The sequence below is a fragment of the Scyliorhinus canicula genome, chromosome 15 (assembly GCF_902713615.1).
Source record: "Scyliorhinus canicula chromosome 15, sScyCan1.1, whole genome shotgun sequence".
In the NCBI taxonomy this organism is placed as follows: Eukaryota; Metazoa; Chordata; class Chondrichthyes; order Carcharhiniformes; family Scyliorhinidae; genus Scyliorhinus; species Scyliorhinus canicula.
This window is the reverse complement of record NC_052160.1, coordinates 8,389,769-8,406,269: the sequence shown is the minus strand read 5'-3', so window position 1 is coordinate 8,406,269 and position 16,501 is coordinate 8,389,769. Positions and strand designations below refer to the sequence as shown.

The 16,501-nt window shown below is 48.4% G+C and overlaps 1 protein-coding gene across 1 annotated transcript in view; it reads right to left on the bottom strand.

The window, feature by feature from the left end:
• Positions 1-16,501, bottom strand: part of mapk8ip3 (mitogen-activated protein kinase 8 interacting protein 3) — a 212,436-nt gene that overhangs the window by 5,073 nt on the left and 190,862 nt on the right. Inside the window, exons 28-31 of the mRNA XM_038820875.1 lie at positions 14,995-15,108; positions 10,874-10,912; positions 1,610-1,792; positions 134-277 (exon numbers count right to left, since the gene is read on the bottom strand). Of these exons, the coding sequence (XP_038676803.1) occupies positions 134-277; positions 1,610-1,792; positions 10,874-10,912; positions 14,995-15,108 (480 nt within the window). The remainder of the gene's footprint in view (positions 1-133; positions 278-1,609; positions 1,793-10,873; positions 10,913-14,994; positions 15,109-16,501) is intronic.

Genomic DNA, 16,501 nt, shown 5'->3' with positions numbered 1-16,501 from the left:
GATGAGTTAGTAAAATCAGATGTATAGAATTATGTAACAGGATGCATTAACAGAAAGGTTACAACAAATCAAGGTGAGGAGAGTAAATGCTCTGTAAATCAAAAGGTACTTTAAGTAGTGGAGTCTGACTCACCAATCCTAAAGTCAATGTAGCCCTCTCCCCCACTGAGCACCAGGACAGGGTGCAGCTTCCGCTCTTCCTGCTCAGGTGCTGCAGGCCCTGGGTTCTCCGTGGGGCTGTCCAACACACTGCCATTCAATGTCGCGAGAACATTACCTAACGGAACAAGGCATAAACAGTGTTAAACACAGTGACAACTGACAGCCCCTCAAAATCATCCTAAAAACCATCCATGTTTGCAGTGAGTGCTGGTTGCAGATGGCTCCGAATACGAGTCAAGTAGGCCAAAGGTCATGGGGCTGAATTCATAGAATCATAGAATTTACAGTGCAGAAGGAGGCCATTCGGCCCATCGAGTCTGCACCGGCTCTTGGAAAGAGCACCCTACCCAAGGTCAACACCTCCACCCTATCCCGATAACCCAGTAACCCCACTCAACACTAAGGGCAATTTTGGACACTAAGGGCAATTTATCATGGCCAATCCACCTAAACTGCACATCTTTGGACTGTGGTAGGAAACCGGAGCACCCGGAGGAAACCCACGCACACACGGGGAGGATGTGCAGACTCCGCACAGACAGTGACCCAAGCCGGAATCGAACCTGGGACCCTGGAGCTGTGAAGCAATTGTGCTATCCACAATGCTACCGTGCTGCCCAAATTCCTTGGGGCGCTGAATATTTCGGGAATTTGGCCTGGAAATCCCTTTAACCAGGAAACTTCCAGCCTTTTGCCAGTTTCACCCTACATGCTGAGGACAAGGTGCACAGATGGGGTGGACAGGAAGAAACCTTTGCCCTTGGTGGAGGGAGCATTGACCAGGAGGTATAAATTTAAGACAAGGGGCAGGAGGTTTAGAGGGGATGTGAGGGGGAAACCTTTTCACCCAGAGGGAGGTGGGAGTCTGGAACTCGCTGCCTGAAAGGGTGGTGGAGGCAGCGACCCTCATAACATTCAAGAAGGATTTAGATGAGCACTTGCAATGGGCCAAGTGCTGGAAAAAGGAATAAAATACCACGGTGGTTGTTATTGGCCGGTGCAGATGGGCCGAAGGGCCTTTTCTGTGCTGTAGACCTCTATCACTCTAAGGTAATTATCATAAAAGAGATAAGCCTCCATATAACCTGCAAGAGATACGGAGATAGTTTGGGGGGGGTGGAGCGAATATGATTTCTAATTCCGAACATCATCAGTCATATTGTATTGAGTAATTCAGGTTTCCCATAGGAAGAAAAGGTGCAGGAAGGGAAGCACATGGCTAAATCGCTGGCTTTGAAAGCAGACCAACAGCACGGTTCGATTCCCGTAACAGCCTTCCCGAACAGGCGCCGGAATGTGGCGACTAGGGGCTTTTCACAGTAACTTCATTTGAAACCTACTCGTGACAATAAGCGATTTTCATTTAATTTTCATACTTCAAAAAATGCTTTTTGGAAATTGCAACATGTGCAATGAAAAAGAATAGTTCTTTTAGCGAATTACTTACCGGGCACAGACGCAAAGAATTTGACAGCATCCCTGTGCCCATGGAAACAGAGCTGTGCTTGAGCCATGGAACAATAAGGGATGAAGCTGCCGATCGAGGCCTTGTCACTGTTCTCGTCAGCATATACACGGATCACTCCACCAGGACGGTTCCCTTCGTTGCCAGTCGGTGACGTCTTATTGGCTGCAACAATTTCAACGGCAAGACCAATTTAGGGGTCGGACTAACTTTTCGCAAAGTTGGAAACACAGGAAGTTCACAATACACTGAAACCTGTTTTGCTGTAGAAATGTAAACGGCCATTCGCACTGAGCAAACCCGGGCATCTCTTTGAACCTTTACCAAATATTCCATCTCATTGCTCAAATTCCAAGTCTGCAGCTCTTCCACAGGAATGAAGAACTCTTCAATAAAATATAAACCAAATTTTTCAACTCTCCTTAAAAAAAAAACTGTGCTTTGGGATCAGAGAGCAGCCAATGCAACATCCTTGTTCAAGAAAGGAGAGAAGACCGAGCTGGGTAACTACGGACCAGTTAGTCTAATGCGTGGATTAATCGAGGCCATTCAGCACTGACTTGTTAAAGACAAAAGCAAATTACTGTGGATGCAGAAAACTCAAAATACGTTTGGTATTTCAGTAGATCTGGCAGCGTCTGAAGAGGGAGAAACAGTTAACATTTCAGATCGATGAACTGAAAGGTCATCAAGGTCATCACGTTGAGTCTAGCAAATTTAACAGTCCTGAGGTGTGGTGGCTGACTGGATTGTTACGGGCAATGCAGTGGATGTCACGAGTTTTATGGGGCTGGTTTAGCTCACTGGGCTAAATCGCTGGCTTTGAAAGCAGACCAAGGCAGGCCAGCAGCACGGTTCAATTTCCGTACCAGCCTCCCCGGACAGGCGCCGGAATGTGGCGACTAGGGGCTTTTCACAGTAACTTCATTGACGCCTACTCGTGACAATAAGCGATTTTCATTTAATTTCACATGGGATGAGAGGAATTGTAGCAATGTGGGCAGAAATACGGTGAATGGACAGGGGTCGACGGGTGTTGCTTGCAGTGGAGAAGGGTTGGAGTGGGTGTAAATTGAGAATCGTATTTGCGTGTGACAGGGATTTTAATACAACTCAGTTTATTAATTTAATCCACAGAGGTAAAATAAGGTTAAATGGAATAAGTAATTAAAATGTGCATGACAAGGAAAGTGGCAGCAGCAAGGTAATAGTAACCATCTTCGATAAATTACTTACTTTGCCTCAGGACATTGGAATGTACAGGTTTCATTGTAGTGTTCAACCTATAGTGATCCTACACAGCACAGCTCCCACTAAACATGCAACATGCAAACAGATGGGCAGAGAAACCCCAGAGAACCCAGTGTGCGTCTAAATGGTTATCACACTTTATAACAGCAGAGCATGCAGTGAGTCGAGGAAGCATCTCCAAACTTCATGTGGACTCTGGCGTCGCAAATTCCCTTTACTGGTAACATTGTTGCCACGCAAAATTACTTAACTCTCTGAAAATGGCTGAAAGTTGCAATATTAGCGCAAGTTTTAGTTGGGCCGGAATTCTCCGGCCGCTGGGATTGTCTTTTCCCGCTGGCAGCGCACCTCCCCACCCGCAGCTTTCCCGGAGGCATGGTGTGTCTTCAATGGGAAATCCCATTGACGATCAGCAGGAAGGGAGAATCCCGCCGCCAGTCAATGGCGCGCCTTCGAGAATCCCGCCGCCAGTCAATGGCGCGCCTTTGAGAATCCCGCCGCCAGTCAATGGCGCGCCTTCGAGAATCCCGGCGCTGGGCGACCAGAGAATCCCCATCCCTGTTTTTACAAAAGTGAGGGTGATGTTGGAAGTGGAAACCGAGACGGATAGTAACTGGTAAATATTTCTAGGAATGCTTTAGCTGAAATAATGCAAGTACTACCTTTGGTGCGCTACCACCTTCACCCACCCAAACCATTAACCAATTCTATTTCCTCCCTGAAGTTTGGAGATGTCCCTTTAGAAAGTACCATCAAACCTTGAGAGAACATAAAATGCAGTTGACACTTAACTACGATGACCCACTCAGACGACATCGGGATATGTGGGAAGGCAATTCTACTTGTGCCCTATCTTGTGACCTTTAACCACCCCCCCCCCCCCCCCCGCCCCCCCCCCCCCTCCCCCCTCTCTGTCACCTTTCTGCATTTTGACATCAGGGAAACAATGCAGTAAGAGGAGGCAGGGCAGTGGGTCTGTTGCAGTTAAAGCTACTTCCTCTACTGCGATATGCACAGAATATTAAAAATTTTCCTACTCAGAACGTATTCCTGTAGGCGAGAGTTCTCACCTTGTCAGGTACCAATGTGCATCACCTCAGAGAGCAAATCTATCGGCAATCTAGGACTAACCTAGCTACTGCTCAAGAACTCAGGTGTGGCCAAACATTCCCGTTTTCTCCTGGCCTGGCAATACGGTTTTTTGGGGGTTTCTTGACAAGACTAAGCGAATGAGAGTTCCTCGTTTTATTCAAAATAGGGGATAACAACGTTAATGTTCATCCAAATCGCTACAGGAGGCAGAGAGTGTCCTCGTTCAATGCCTTATGCGAATGATATTGTCGCGCTCCCTCTGTAGCAGGATGGAGAGCACCACCATGTGCCTCACTTCAAAGATTCATGAGGTGAAAAACCGATATTGGGCTCAACCTCTCGACCCTGAGGTCAACACACTGCCAAATGATCCAAGCTGATAGTCTTCCCCCAGAGAAATAAAAAACTCTAAAGGAAATCCAGAGAAATAAAAAACTCTAAAGGAAATGATGGCAATGGCTTGAAACTGGGCGGAGTGGAAACAAAGCTCTCCGAAGACCGAGTGAATTGAGAGAAAAGTCACCGTAAGACCTCCAAATGATCTTGCCTCACAAAGGAAGCGTCTCCTGGGGTTGATAGTGAGGAAACCACTCAAATGTACCGCACACACACACACTAAAAAATTCTAAGATGTCCTTTTCAAAGCAAAACCTATTAAGTAGGTCAAATGTCATTATGAGAAAAACGTCAATACGTCGTCCTTTGTTATGGGATACTTAAGGCTCGTATCAATTATATATTTATTAGCATCATTAGAGAAAAAGCTGGAGAAATGTACCAGTAGCTTTGTGAGCTGCTTCTCCAAAATGTTTCAGTACGTTGATAAACATGAGACAGACTCATTAAACTTCAGGATGAGTCACGCAATATTAATGCTTTCAGAGTTAAATGGCATTGAGTACTTCTGTTGCTATGATTTAATGTCTTAAGCCATCCATTTACTAAAACATTTACTACCCTATTCTGTTTATCCCCCAGCCAATCTCCCTGCCCGTTGCAAATCGATCGATGTCCTGGACTTTATCCAGCCAGGAGGTATGGGGAATGTTTGTAAGTCTGCAGCCTGTGCCACAAGCAGCAGTCTCCCTACAGAAGGTCCACCTCCTGCGTTGTGTGCCTCGCCCCAATATGCAGTTAGGCTCGGGGTAGGAAATTGGATGTAGGGGAACAGTCGGAGGAAATTCATGTCCGACATGATTTAACAGAAATATCATCCAATGCGACATAGGTGGCCCCTGTTTAATTTCTCGGTCGGACACTCTACTCAATGAAAACTGTTTTAACCACAAACTATTTCTCTCGACATGAAAGTAGATATGTTTTCCCGTGAATATCCTTGGCTCCCTCTTTCATAGAATTTACAGTGCAGAAGGAGGCCATTCGGCCCATCGAGTCTGCACCGGCTCTTGGAAAGAGCACCCTACCCAAGGTCAACACCTCCACCCTATCCCCATAACCCAGTAACCCCACCCAACACTGAGGGCAATTTTGGACACCAAGGGCAATTTATCATGGCCAATCCACCTAACCTGCACATCTTTGGACTGTGGGAGGAAACCGGAGCACCCGGAGGAAACCCACGCACACACGGGGAGGATGTGCAGATTCCGCACAGACAGTGACCCAAGCCGGAATCGAACCTGGGACCCTGGAGCTGTGAAGCAATTGTGCTATCCACAATGCTACCGTGCTGCCCTTTATTTCCCATCTACATGTTACACCTCAGTGCCATTATCTGAAAACGCGCTGGGTTCCACGTGTATGCCGACAGTACATGGCTCAACCTCACCTCCATTTCTCTCAACCCTTCCACTCTCTCTGATTGGTCATGTTGATTGTCCGATGCCCATTATTGGGTGAGCTTAAATTCCCTTCAACTAATTAATGGAAAGACTGAAACCACTGCCGTTGATTTGCACCAGAAACTCCATTCCCCTGGCCACCGACTCCATCCCTCTCCATTCCCCTGGCCACCTACTCCATCCCTCTCCATTCCCCTGGCCACCGACTCCATCCCTCTCCATTCCCCTGGCCACCGACTCCATTCCTCTCCATTCCCTTGGCCACCGACTCCATCCCTCTCCATTCCCCTGGCCACCGACTCCATCCCTCTCCATCCCCCTGGCCACCGACTCCATCCCCCTGGCCTCCGACTCCATCCCCCTGGCCACCGACTCCATCCCTCTCCATTCCCCTGGCCACCGACTCCATCCCTCTCCATTCCCCTGGCCACCGACTCCATCCCTCTCCATCCCCCTGGCCACCGACTCCATTCCCCTGGCCACCGACTCCATCCCTCTCCATTCCCCTGGCCACCGACTCCATCCCTCTCCATTCCCCTGGCCACCGACTCCATCCCTCTCCATCCCCCTGGCCACCGACTCCATTCCCCTGGCCACCGACTCCATCCCTCTCCATTCCCCTGGCCACCGACTCCATTCCCCTGGCCACCGACTCCATCCCTCTCCATTCCCCTGGCCACCGACTCCATCCCTCTCCATTCCCCTGGCCACCGACTCCATCCCTCTCCATTCCCCTGGCCACCGACTCCATCCCTCTCCATCCCCCTGGCCACCGACTCCATCCCTCTCCATCCCCCTGGCCACCGACTCCATCCCTCTCCATTCCCCTGGCCACCGACTCCATCCCTCTCCATCCCCCTGGCCACCGACTCCATCCCTCTCCATTCCCCTGGCCACCGACTCCATCCCTCTCCATTCCCCTGCCCACCGACTCCATCCCCCTGGCCACCGACTCCATCCCTCTCCATCCCCCTGGCCACCAACTCCATCCCTCTCCATTCCTCTGGCCACCGACTCCATCCCTCTCCACTCCCCTGGCCACCGACTCCATCCCTCTCCATTCCCCTGGCCACCGACTCCATCCCTCTCCATTCCCCTGGCCACCGACTCCATCCCTCTCCATTCCCCTGGCCACCGACTCCATCCCTCTCCATTCCCTTGGCCACCGACTCCATCCCTCTCCATCCCCCTGGCCTCCGACTCCATCCCCCTGGCCACCGACTCCATCCCCCTGGCCTCCGACTCCATCCCTCTCCATCCCCCTGGCCACCGACTGCATCCCCCTGGCCTCCGACTCCATTCCCCTGGCCACCTACTCCATCCCTCTCCATTCCCTTGGCCACCGACTCCATTCCCCTGGCCACCGACTCCATCCCTCTACATTCCCCTGGCCACCGACTCCATCCCTCTCCACTCCTCTGGCCACCGACTCCATCCCTCTCCCTGGCTCCCTGGCCACCGACTCCATCCCTCTCCATTCCCCTGGCCACCGACTCCATCCCTCTCCATTCCCCTGGCCACCGACTCCATCCCTCTCCATTCCCCTGGCCACCGACTCCATCCCTCTCCATTCCCCTGGCCACCGACTCCATCCCTCTCCATTCCCCTGGCCTCCGACTCCATCCCTCTCCCTGGCTCCCTGGCCACCGACTCCATCCCTCTCCATTCCCCTGGCCACCGACTCCATCCCCCTGGCCACCGACTCCATCCCTCTCCATTCCTCTGGCCACCGACTCCATCCCTCTCCACTCCCTGGCCACCGACTCCACTCCCCTGGCCACCGAATCCATCCCTCTCCATTCCCCTGGCCACCGACTCCATCCCTCTCCATCCCCCTGGCCACCGACTCCATCCCTCTCCATTCCCCTGGCCACCGACTCCATCCCTCTCCATTCCCCTGGCCACCGACTCCATCCCTCTCCATCCCCCTGGCCACCGACTCCATCCCTCTCCATTCCCCTGGCCACCTACTCCATCCCTCTCCATTCCCCTGGCCACCGACTCCATCCCTCTCCATTCCCCTGGCCACCGACTCCATTCCTCTCCATTCCCCTGGCCACCGACTCCATCCCTCTCCATTCCCCTGGCCACCGACTCCATTCCTCTCCATTCCCCTGGCCACCGACTCCATCCCTCTCCATTCCCCTGGCCACCGACTCCATCCCTCTCCATCCCCCTGGCCACCGACTCCATCCCTCTCCATTCCCCTGGCCACCTACTCCATCCCTCTCCATTCCCCTGGCCACCGACTCCATTCCTCTCCATTCCCCTGGCCACCGACTCCATCCCTCTCCATTCCCCTGGCCACCGACTCCATCCCTCTTCACTCCCCTGGCCACCGACTCCATCCCTCTCCATCCCCCTGGCCACCGACTCCATCCCTCTCCATTCCCCTGGCCACCGACTCCATCCCTCTCCATTCCCTTGGCCACCGACTCCATCCCTCTTCACTCCCCTGGCCACCGACTCCATCCCTCTCCATCCCCCTGGCCACCGACTCCATTCCTCTCCATTCCCCTGGCCACCGACTCCATCCCTCTCCATTCCCCTGGCCACCGACTCCATCCCTCTCCATTCCCCTGGCCACCGACTCCATCCCTCTCCATCCCCCTGGCCACCGACTCCATCCCTCTCCATTCCCCTGCCCACCGACTCCATCCCTCTCCATTCCTCTGGCCACCGACTCCATCCCTCTCCACTCCCTGGCCACCGACTCCACTCCCCTGGCCACCGAATCCATCCCTCTCCATTCCCCTGGCCACCGACTCCATCCCTCTCCATCCCCCTGGCCACCGACTCCATCCCTCTCCATTCCCCTGCCCACCGACTCCATCCCCCTGGCCACCGACTCCATCCCTCTCCATTCCCCTGGCCACCGACTCCATCCCTCTCCATTCCCCTGGCCACCGACTCCATCCCTCTCCATTCCCCTGGCCACCGACTCCATCCCTCTCCATTCCCCTGGCCACCGACTCCATCCCTCTCCCTGGCTCCCTGGCCACCGACTCCATCCCTCTCCATTCCCCTGGCCACCTACTCCATCCCTCTCCACTCCCCTGGCCACCGACTCCATCCCCCTGGCCACCGACTCCATCCCTCTCCATTCCCCTGGCCACCGACTCCATCCCCCTGGCCACCGACTCCATCCCTCTCCCTGGAAACTGTCTTAAGGCTGAATGAGGTGAGCTTCTTAACCCATTTCCACTTCTTCACCAAGACTGTCTACTTACACCTACCTCCGTAACATTGTCCGACCTCACCCCTGCTTTCGCTCATCTGCTGCTGAAACCCTCATCCCTATACCGTTGCTTCCTCTAGATTATTCCAATGCTCTCCCAGCCAGCTTCCCATCTGCCCAGCTACTTAAACTTGAGCTCATCCAAAGTTCGGCTGCCTTTATCCTAACTCCTCCAAGACCCATTCATCCATCCCAGCCACCTTGCTCGCTGACCTTCAGTGATCCCATTCCAGCAATGCCTTAATGTTGAAATTCTCATCCTTGTCTTCAGATTATTCCATGACCTCCCTACGTCCCTCCAATTGCGGCCTCTTGTTCAGCCATTGGCAACTGTGCTTTTACACGTCTAGGCCTTTTAACAATGGAAGTCCTGTCCCAAACCTCTCCAACACTCTTCACCTTTGAGATATTCCTTAAAACATAACTTTCTGGCCAAGCTTCTACTCAGCTGTTCCGATATCTCCTTTGATGGTTTGAGGCCAAGTTTTGTTGGATAACACTCCTGCAAAGTGTCTCGGGCGTGTTACGATGTTATAGATGCGACATAAATGCAACTGACTTGCAATTGTTAGCTTTTAGTGTGAAATACTTGACAATGCAAATATTAAAAGAGGTTCCCCTTGTTATAAGCTTTAAAAAATAACCCCCATTAGCAACAGAATAAAAACATCTCCAATAGTTTGGCTATTGATTTGGTGGGGAAATTAAGGCTGTTGGAACTAACAATTTCACACAGACAGGGAAACAAAAAGAGGGGGAACCTGGGCAAAGGCTACTGAATTAAAACAGAGGCTGAGATGGACTGCAGGTTACTTTATTCAGCCATGTAGGTGGATACATCATCGTCAGATGATTCCACACAGCCGAGAAGATGGGATGGCTTTAGTTTTGGATATCAGCTGCTCCACTCAGTTCCTCGAATGGCTCAAAGCAGACATGGTGCCTTGGCTGCTGTCAGTGCTGTGTGCACTGGGTTACCCGACTGTCACGTCTGTGCTCCCCTAGAAATGGAGCGTCTGCCAAAGAAGGGGGCTCCACCTTTCAGTCTTGGGAAGCACACACAAGCAAAAGGCCGGTGAATTCAAATGTTAGCCACGCTGAAACCCACAATAATCCATCTGACTGGGAGATCGATATTCCCTGACAGGCTCAGTCAGACCCACCGCTATCTGGCTGGGAAACGCAGACTTTACTCATGTTCCTGTCGTGTACAATTGGAATCCTCTCGGGCAGCACGGTGTGGTTAGCACTGCTGCCTACAGCGCCGAGGATCCGGATTCGATCCCGGGCCTGGGTCACTGTCTGTGTGGAGTTTGCACATTCTCCACAACCCAAAGCTGTGCAGGGTAGGTGGATTGGCCACGCTAAATTGCCCTTTAATTGGAAAAAAAATGATTGGGTACTCTAAAAAATTTTTTTTTTTTTTTTTAAAACAATTGTAATTCTCTGGACCGCACAATAAAATCCTATCTGGATTTCAACATCTTACTAAGAAAAGTAGCTCCCTACACCTCTTTGTGTAATAAAGCTGAGCCTGGTTAATCTGACTGCCGTCTCCATTTTCATTATATCCATATCAATAACCATAATAATTTTGTAATTTATGACGTCAAACATATTGAGAGTGAACTGCAAAACCAGGGAAACCCAAACTGCTTCCTGATTTCCCGAAGGATCACACAAAATGAAAGGATGCCGGTGTGGTGTGGATGAAGGACGCATCACAAATACATGAGTGCACAACCCACACCTTGACAAATGAAATGCAAAACAGGACGTGTGGAGGGGCGTGGTGGAGAAAAGAAATGTTTCAAAAAGGAAAATGACACAGCCAAAACAAAAACAGACAGCTCTTGAACTTACCCCTGAACCCCAGCAGTTGACCTCGGTGCAAAACTACAGCTGGAGGAGGGAAGGCAGAAGAAAAAAGATTCAGAAAGGAAAGGGAAGAACGGAGGGGAAGAGGAGCAGATAATACAGGATAGTTAACGGGAGCTCCCCCGGGAGAGGAATGAACTGAAAAAGACAGGCACACCAATCCCTTTGACTGCGAACTTCACGGTGCATCACACACACACACACACTTTTAAAATAAATAGATGCCTCTTAAATGGCAAGATGCATTTTTGGTTACAATTAACTCACTGGGCAGTTGCTGGGGGAGAAACACACCAGTTGGCCAACATAACCAGTGAATTTCAATCTTGTGGCCACGTACCACAAGGTACCATAGATATCTCTGATGGGCTCAGTAGTAGCTGGTCAGAGCTCAGAGAGCAGTCAAGATGCTGCAGCCAGCTTCAGAACCTTTGGGATAATGTGGGGAAAGTAACCAGGCTTTCCCGTCCTGATCACTGCCCCAGAAACCCCTGCTGGGTGTCTGCTCGCGTTGGCTGTCTGGTGAGGACAGGATGGGGCTGGTCTGTCCTTTCCCTCCCAACCCTGCACAGCACTAGCCTGCTGACATGTGCCTCCGACACTCTAACCCGCGAGTTTGGTCATATATCACAGAGTGCCCATGGAATCGTACACCAGGAAGGAGTTAACGCCTTCGGGAGAGGAAGACAGGAAGGGGGATGAAAACCAGCAGAAAAGAGGATAAAAAGAAACATATTATAGGAGCGTAGTCAGGTCTGTGAACAGTACAAACTTGGTACAAGCACACAATTCCATTGTAATATTCCATTCCCTTTACTCCCAAGTATTGATCCCAATATAATATTCCAGTACACCATCCTCAAAATCCAATCCAACCATACAATTACATATATACCATTCCCACTATTGACAAACATTAATTCAAGTCAACACTTTCTATCTATAATTCCAAGTGAGGACGCTATATTTAAGGTTGTGCACATGATAATGCTATAACCTTTCAGCTTAACCATATGCTTCTCATCCACCAATATTAATTTAAACAACTGTATTACCAATGCCTCAAGATTTTCACCTTTGAGTGTGTAAAACCTTATATGTTGTGTTTAGGTCTGTTCTAAACAAAGACTACTTCAAATAGTTTCCAACAAAACTGTGCTAATTATGCTCCCTGGTGCGCAGACTGTCCAAAGAATGATGAGAAATCAGCATGATCCCACATTACAGGAAGGACGTAATTGCTTTGGAGAGAATACAGAGCAGAAGAGTGCTGCTAGTTCTTGAAAATTGTAGGAAAGATTGGACAGGCCAAGTTTGCCTTCCTTAGAACAGAGGAGGCGAAGGGGTGACCAAATTGAGGTGTACAAAATTATGAGGGGCCCAGACAGGGTAGACGGGAAAGACTTGTTTCCCTGGGTTGATGGGTCAATGATCAGAGGGCGTAAGTTTAATGTAATTGGTAGAAGGATTAGACGTGCTGTTGGGTGAATTGGACATTCTGAATTCTCCCTCTGTGTACCCGAACAGGCGCCGGAATGTGGCGACTGGGGGCTTTTCACAATAACTTCATTGCAGTGTTAATGTAAGCCTACTTGTGACACTAAAGATCATTATTATTATTATTATGAAAAAGGGGACATATGGAAATACCTTTTCATCCAGAGGGTGGTGAACATCTGGAATTCAGTACCTGAATTTGTGGTTGGGTCAGAAACTTATTTAAAAGGTACCTGGATCTGTACCGTAAATGCTTTCACACTGCAAGGCTATGGTCCGGTGCTGGAAAGTGACAGTAAAATGAGTAGCTAGTTTTTTTTTTCTCTTCTCTCTTTCGGGCCGACACAGACACAATGGGCTGAATGGCCTCTTCCTGTGCCGTAACGTTTCTATGGTTCTAGAACAGGGAACTAGTCAGTAGTAAGGTCCCATTGAGAATGTTTGTTAGATAAAATAACTGACACCAGCGAATATGAAGAAGCTTGGGGTAAAATGACTTGTGAATTGCTCACTCTCACTCTAATGGTTTATCAGCTGAATCCTTTTGATTAGGCGCAGGCTTATATTCTATCCCATATCACACAAAAAGCACCATGTACTCCCTGTACTGTCTGAAAATTACAGCCTCTTAAACTAAAGACTCATGTATCAGAAGATGACGGTTATTTGCCTGTACTGTTGTATCTGATATCCGGATCCCTGATGCCAATGACATTTCCCGAGCTATTTCCCTTCATTACTGTTGCCCTCTCCTCCAAGGCACTCATCTTTCACCTGTTGTCTTGGATAACAGCCCTGCTACTCCATTTAGGTGAAGTATATTTCAGTGTCTCCACTGGAGTATTTTCAGTTGACGATACAGGTTCCCAAAGTGTTTTTAATCATTCTTTAACTTATATTTCAGAAGAATGCTAACTTATTTGTAGGATTGACCTGAATATTTAACCCGACATTTTTAGTTACATCAGTGCTTTCAATGGAATATTACTGATCGAAGACAGTTTTTCAGCTCTGACGTTAACTTCTAATTGATCCAAGGGCAGAACACTTGACAAGCCTGCCCATGGTGCTGGTAAAAAGATACAAACAGAAGGATTCTTGACAAATGAATTATACCTTCATGCCAGTTTATGCAGGTGGAGCGGTACTGTGAGTAAATCCATTGTAGACCTGTCACTCAGAAATATACTCTTCCTTTGCAACTAGAGAGTGGGATTTGAAGAACTGCACATCAAGCATGCCAAAAGTGGACTATTCATCAGTCGCAATCAATCAGCAGCGGTTAGTGCGAGCAGTTCATAGTCCAGGCAAGAACCCCTCACAAAGCTTTGTTAAAACTGCTGGACATTTATGGAAGGAATCCAGATCATCATTAATAATGTGAAATACACATATGCACACACACACACAAAGCATGTGAGCATAAACACACACAAACGTGCGCATTCAGACAAACAGTCTATTAATCAGCTCCTGCTCGGAAATATTAGCTTACCTAAATTGTATCATTTAAACACCAGTAGTTAAATGAGTTGTGGAGAATTGTGCTCATGAATAGATATCGCCAAGAATCAATGTACTGAAGTATTATTTATATATAACTGAACTAGTTTAGTGTTTTATTCAAACTGGGAGGATTTGCACAGTCCCCGGCTGTGCGTCATTCACTGTGAATTGTGCGAGATGTTGAATTGATGGGCTAGAATTTGCTGAGGAAATGACAGCACGAACCTTGATATATAAATCAGCAGCAACCTATGCCAAGAAAGAGCTACCCCATCGATTGCAAATACTAACTGCAGAATGATTTAGATCTGCCACCATTCTTTGGACAGACCATCATTCTGGAGGATGAACCTCGCACTCTGCTACAACTGTCGATGTTAATAGTTATTAGAAGCAACATTCAGTTTTTGTAGCATTTTTTTGCTTTATCTTCGAGCACTAATTCTGAGACAAATGTAATCTTTTTGTACATAATAATTAATTTGGGTAAGAGGGCAGCATCAACTTCCCGCTCAATAGGTCTCCTGCGTTTAAACACTCAACCTTTTGAATCAGCGCCGGATATTTGGATGTTGAATGGGTAAATTTTGCCTCACCCCAGCACGTTTTCACATATAACACCCCCCCCCCCCCCCCCAAACAATGATTATCGCCATTTCCACAAACTATGTAAATGGTTTCTTCTGCATAAGCTGCCACTCTACGTGCTGTGGTGTGACTTTGACCTGCTTTTAGACCTGCAACTATTAAAGGAACTATCAAAGGACCACCTGCTCACAAATGATGAAAAGTATCATTAAACACACATAAATTTCCAAAAATATGAAGTTACAATTAAATGCAGTCTAATGTTTAAACATTCAAGTGAACACAATGTGTTTTTAGGCTATTCCATTCGTAAATAACAGAGGGACAGAATTGTCGTCTTCCATTTGTTTCAATCTTCTGTCAAAATCTTTCTTGATCATAGATCATGATTCATTAGTGCAACATTTTTTTTGTAACCCGGTGCAACAGTTACAGTTTTTTTCCCCACAGACCAAATGAATCTGTGACAGGCTGAAAGACCCCATTACCAACCCAGTCAGACTTTGCTCACTTACTTTCCGTCAGGGGAATAGAGATAACGACTCCATTCCCCGTTCCCACCCAGAGGCGGTTTCCACCAATAAGCAAAGCTGTGATTCGCACAAAGGAGAAGCCCAATTTGCCTGTCCCTGTCAAACAAAGAAGAGGTTTCCGAGTTAGTTAGCAACAGATCACGAGGGGTACCAGCCTATGGGAGCACATGACGAGAAGGAGGATCTTAATACTTAGCTTGGCTCCCCTACAACAGACTGACGCGTGACAGTAATTTCAATATAATTTATCAAAATAATATTTGAATCAGATGATTCTGGATATCCCGGAGAGGTTCTCTGACAGGATGCCAGCTGAACGCCTGGAGAAATGGTGGTGGTGGTGGTGGGGGGGGGGGGGGGGGGTTTAAAATTGGCCGTTTACGCCATTTCTCCAGGAACTATACTGCTCCTTCACTGAAATTACAGAAATTCAGGCCCGTTATACTTTCATTCATTCATACATTTAAGTGTTACACAAAATCAAACACAACTTATTTCCTTATGCAACAATGTGCGTACAGAAGAAAACCAAAATGTTTAAGCAATTCACTTCCATTTAAAGGGCTTGCTAGTTCTCATAATGCCACGGCCTCAGCAATTCACACAACACAAATGGTATCGGCAATGGGGTAGCCAACTCCCTCGGAGCATTCCCCATTGCTTCGGCAGTTCACTGCCACACTCCTGTTTAAGACAATCTCAATTTCAATCTCAACCAGCATCTTAACTCGGGTTCCGGCCTGGGGAAAATTTTCAGCAGCTCTTGGTCAGATCCCATGGGAATGAACAATTCAGCTCACTGCTGGGAGTGAAACATAGATGGGAAACATACTCGGAAAAGTGTGTTTCCTTCCGAGAGGTGCATTAGCAGTGGGCAATGGTGTCGGACAAGAGCAATTTAGGCAGGATGTGGAAGCTTTGGAAAAGATGCAACGGAGATTTACCAGGATGTTGCCTGGAATGGAGAGTAGGTCTTACGAGGAAAGGTTGAGGGTGCTAGGCCTTTTCTCATTAGAACGGAGAAGGATGAGGGGCAACTTGATAGAGCTTTATAAGATGATCAGGGGAATAGATAGAGTAGACAGTCAAGAGACTTTTTCCCCAGGTGGAACAAATCATTACATGGGGCCATAAATTTAAGGTAAATGGCGGAAGACATAGGGGGATGTCAGAGGTAGGTTCTTTACCCAGAGAGTAGTGGGGGCATGGAATGCACTGCCTGTGGAAGTAGTTGAGTCGGAAACATTACGGACCTTCAAGCGGCTATTGGATAGGTACATGGATTACGGTAGAATAATGGGGTGTAGATTAATTTGTTCTTAATCTAGGACAAAAGATCGGCACAACATCGTGGGCCGAAGGGCCTGTTCTGTGCTGTATTTTCTATGTTCTATGTAATATCATACTCCAAACGGCCAGAAAAAAATCATAAAACTTAAGGAAGGGTAATGTTGAAAGGAACGACACTGTTTATATGACAATATTATTA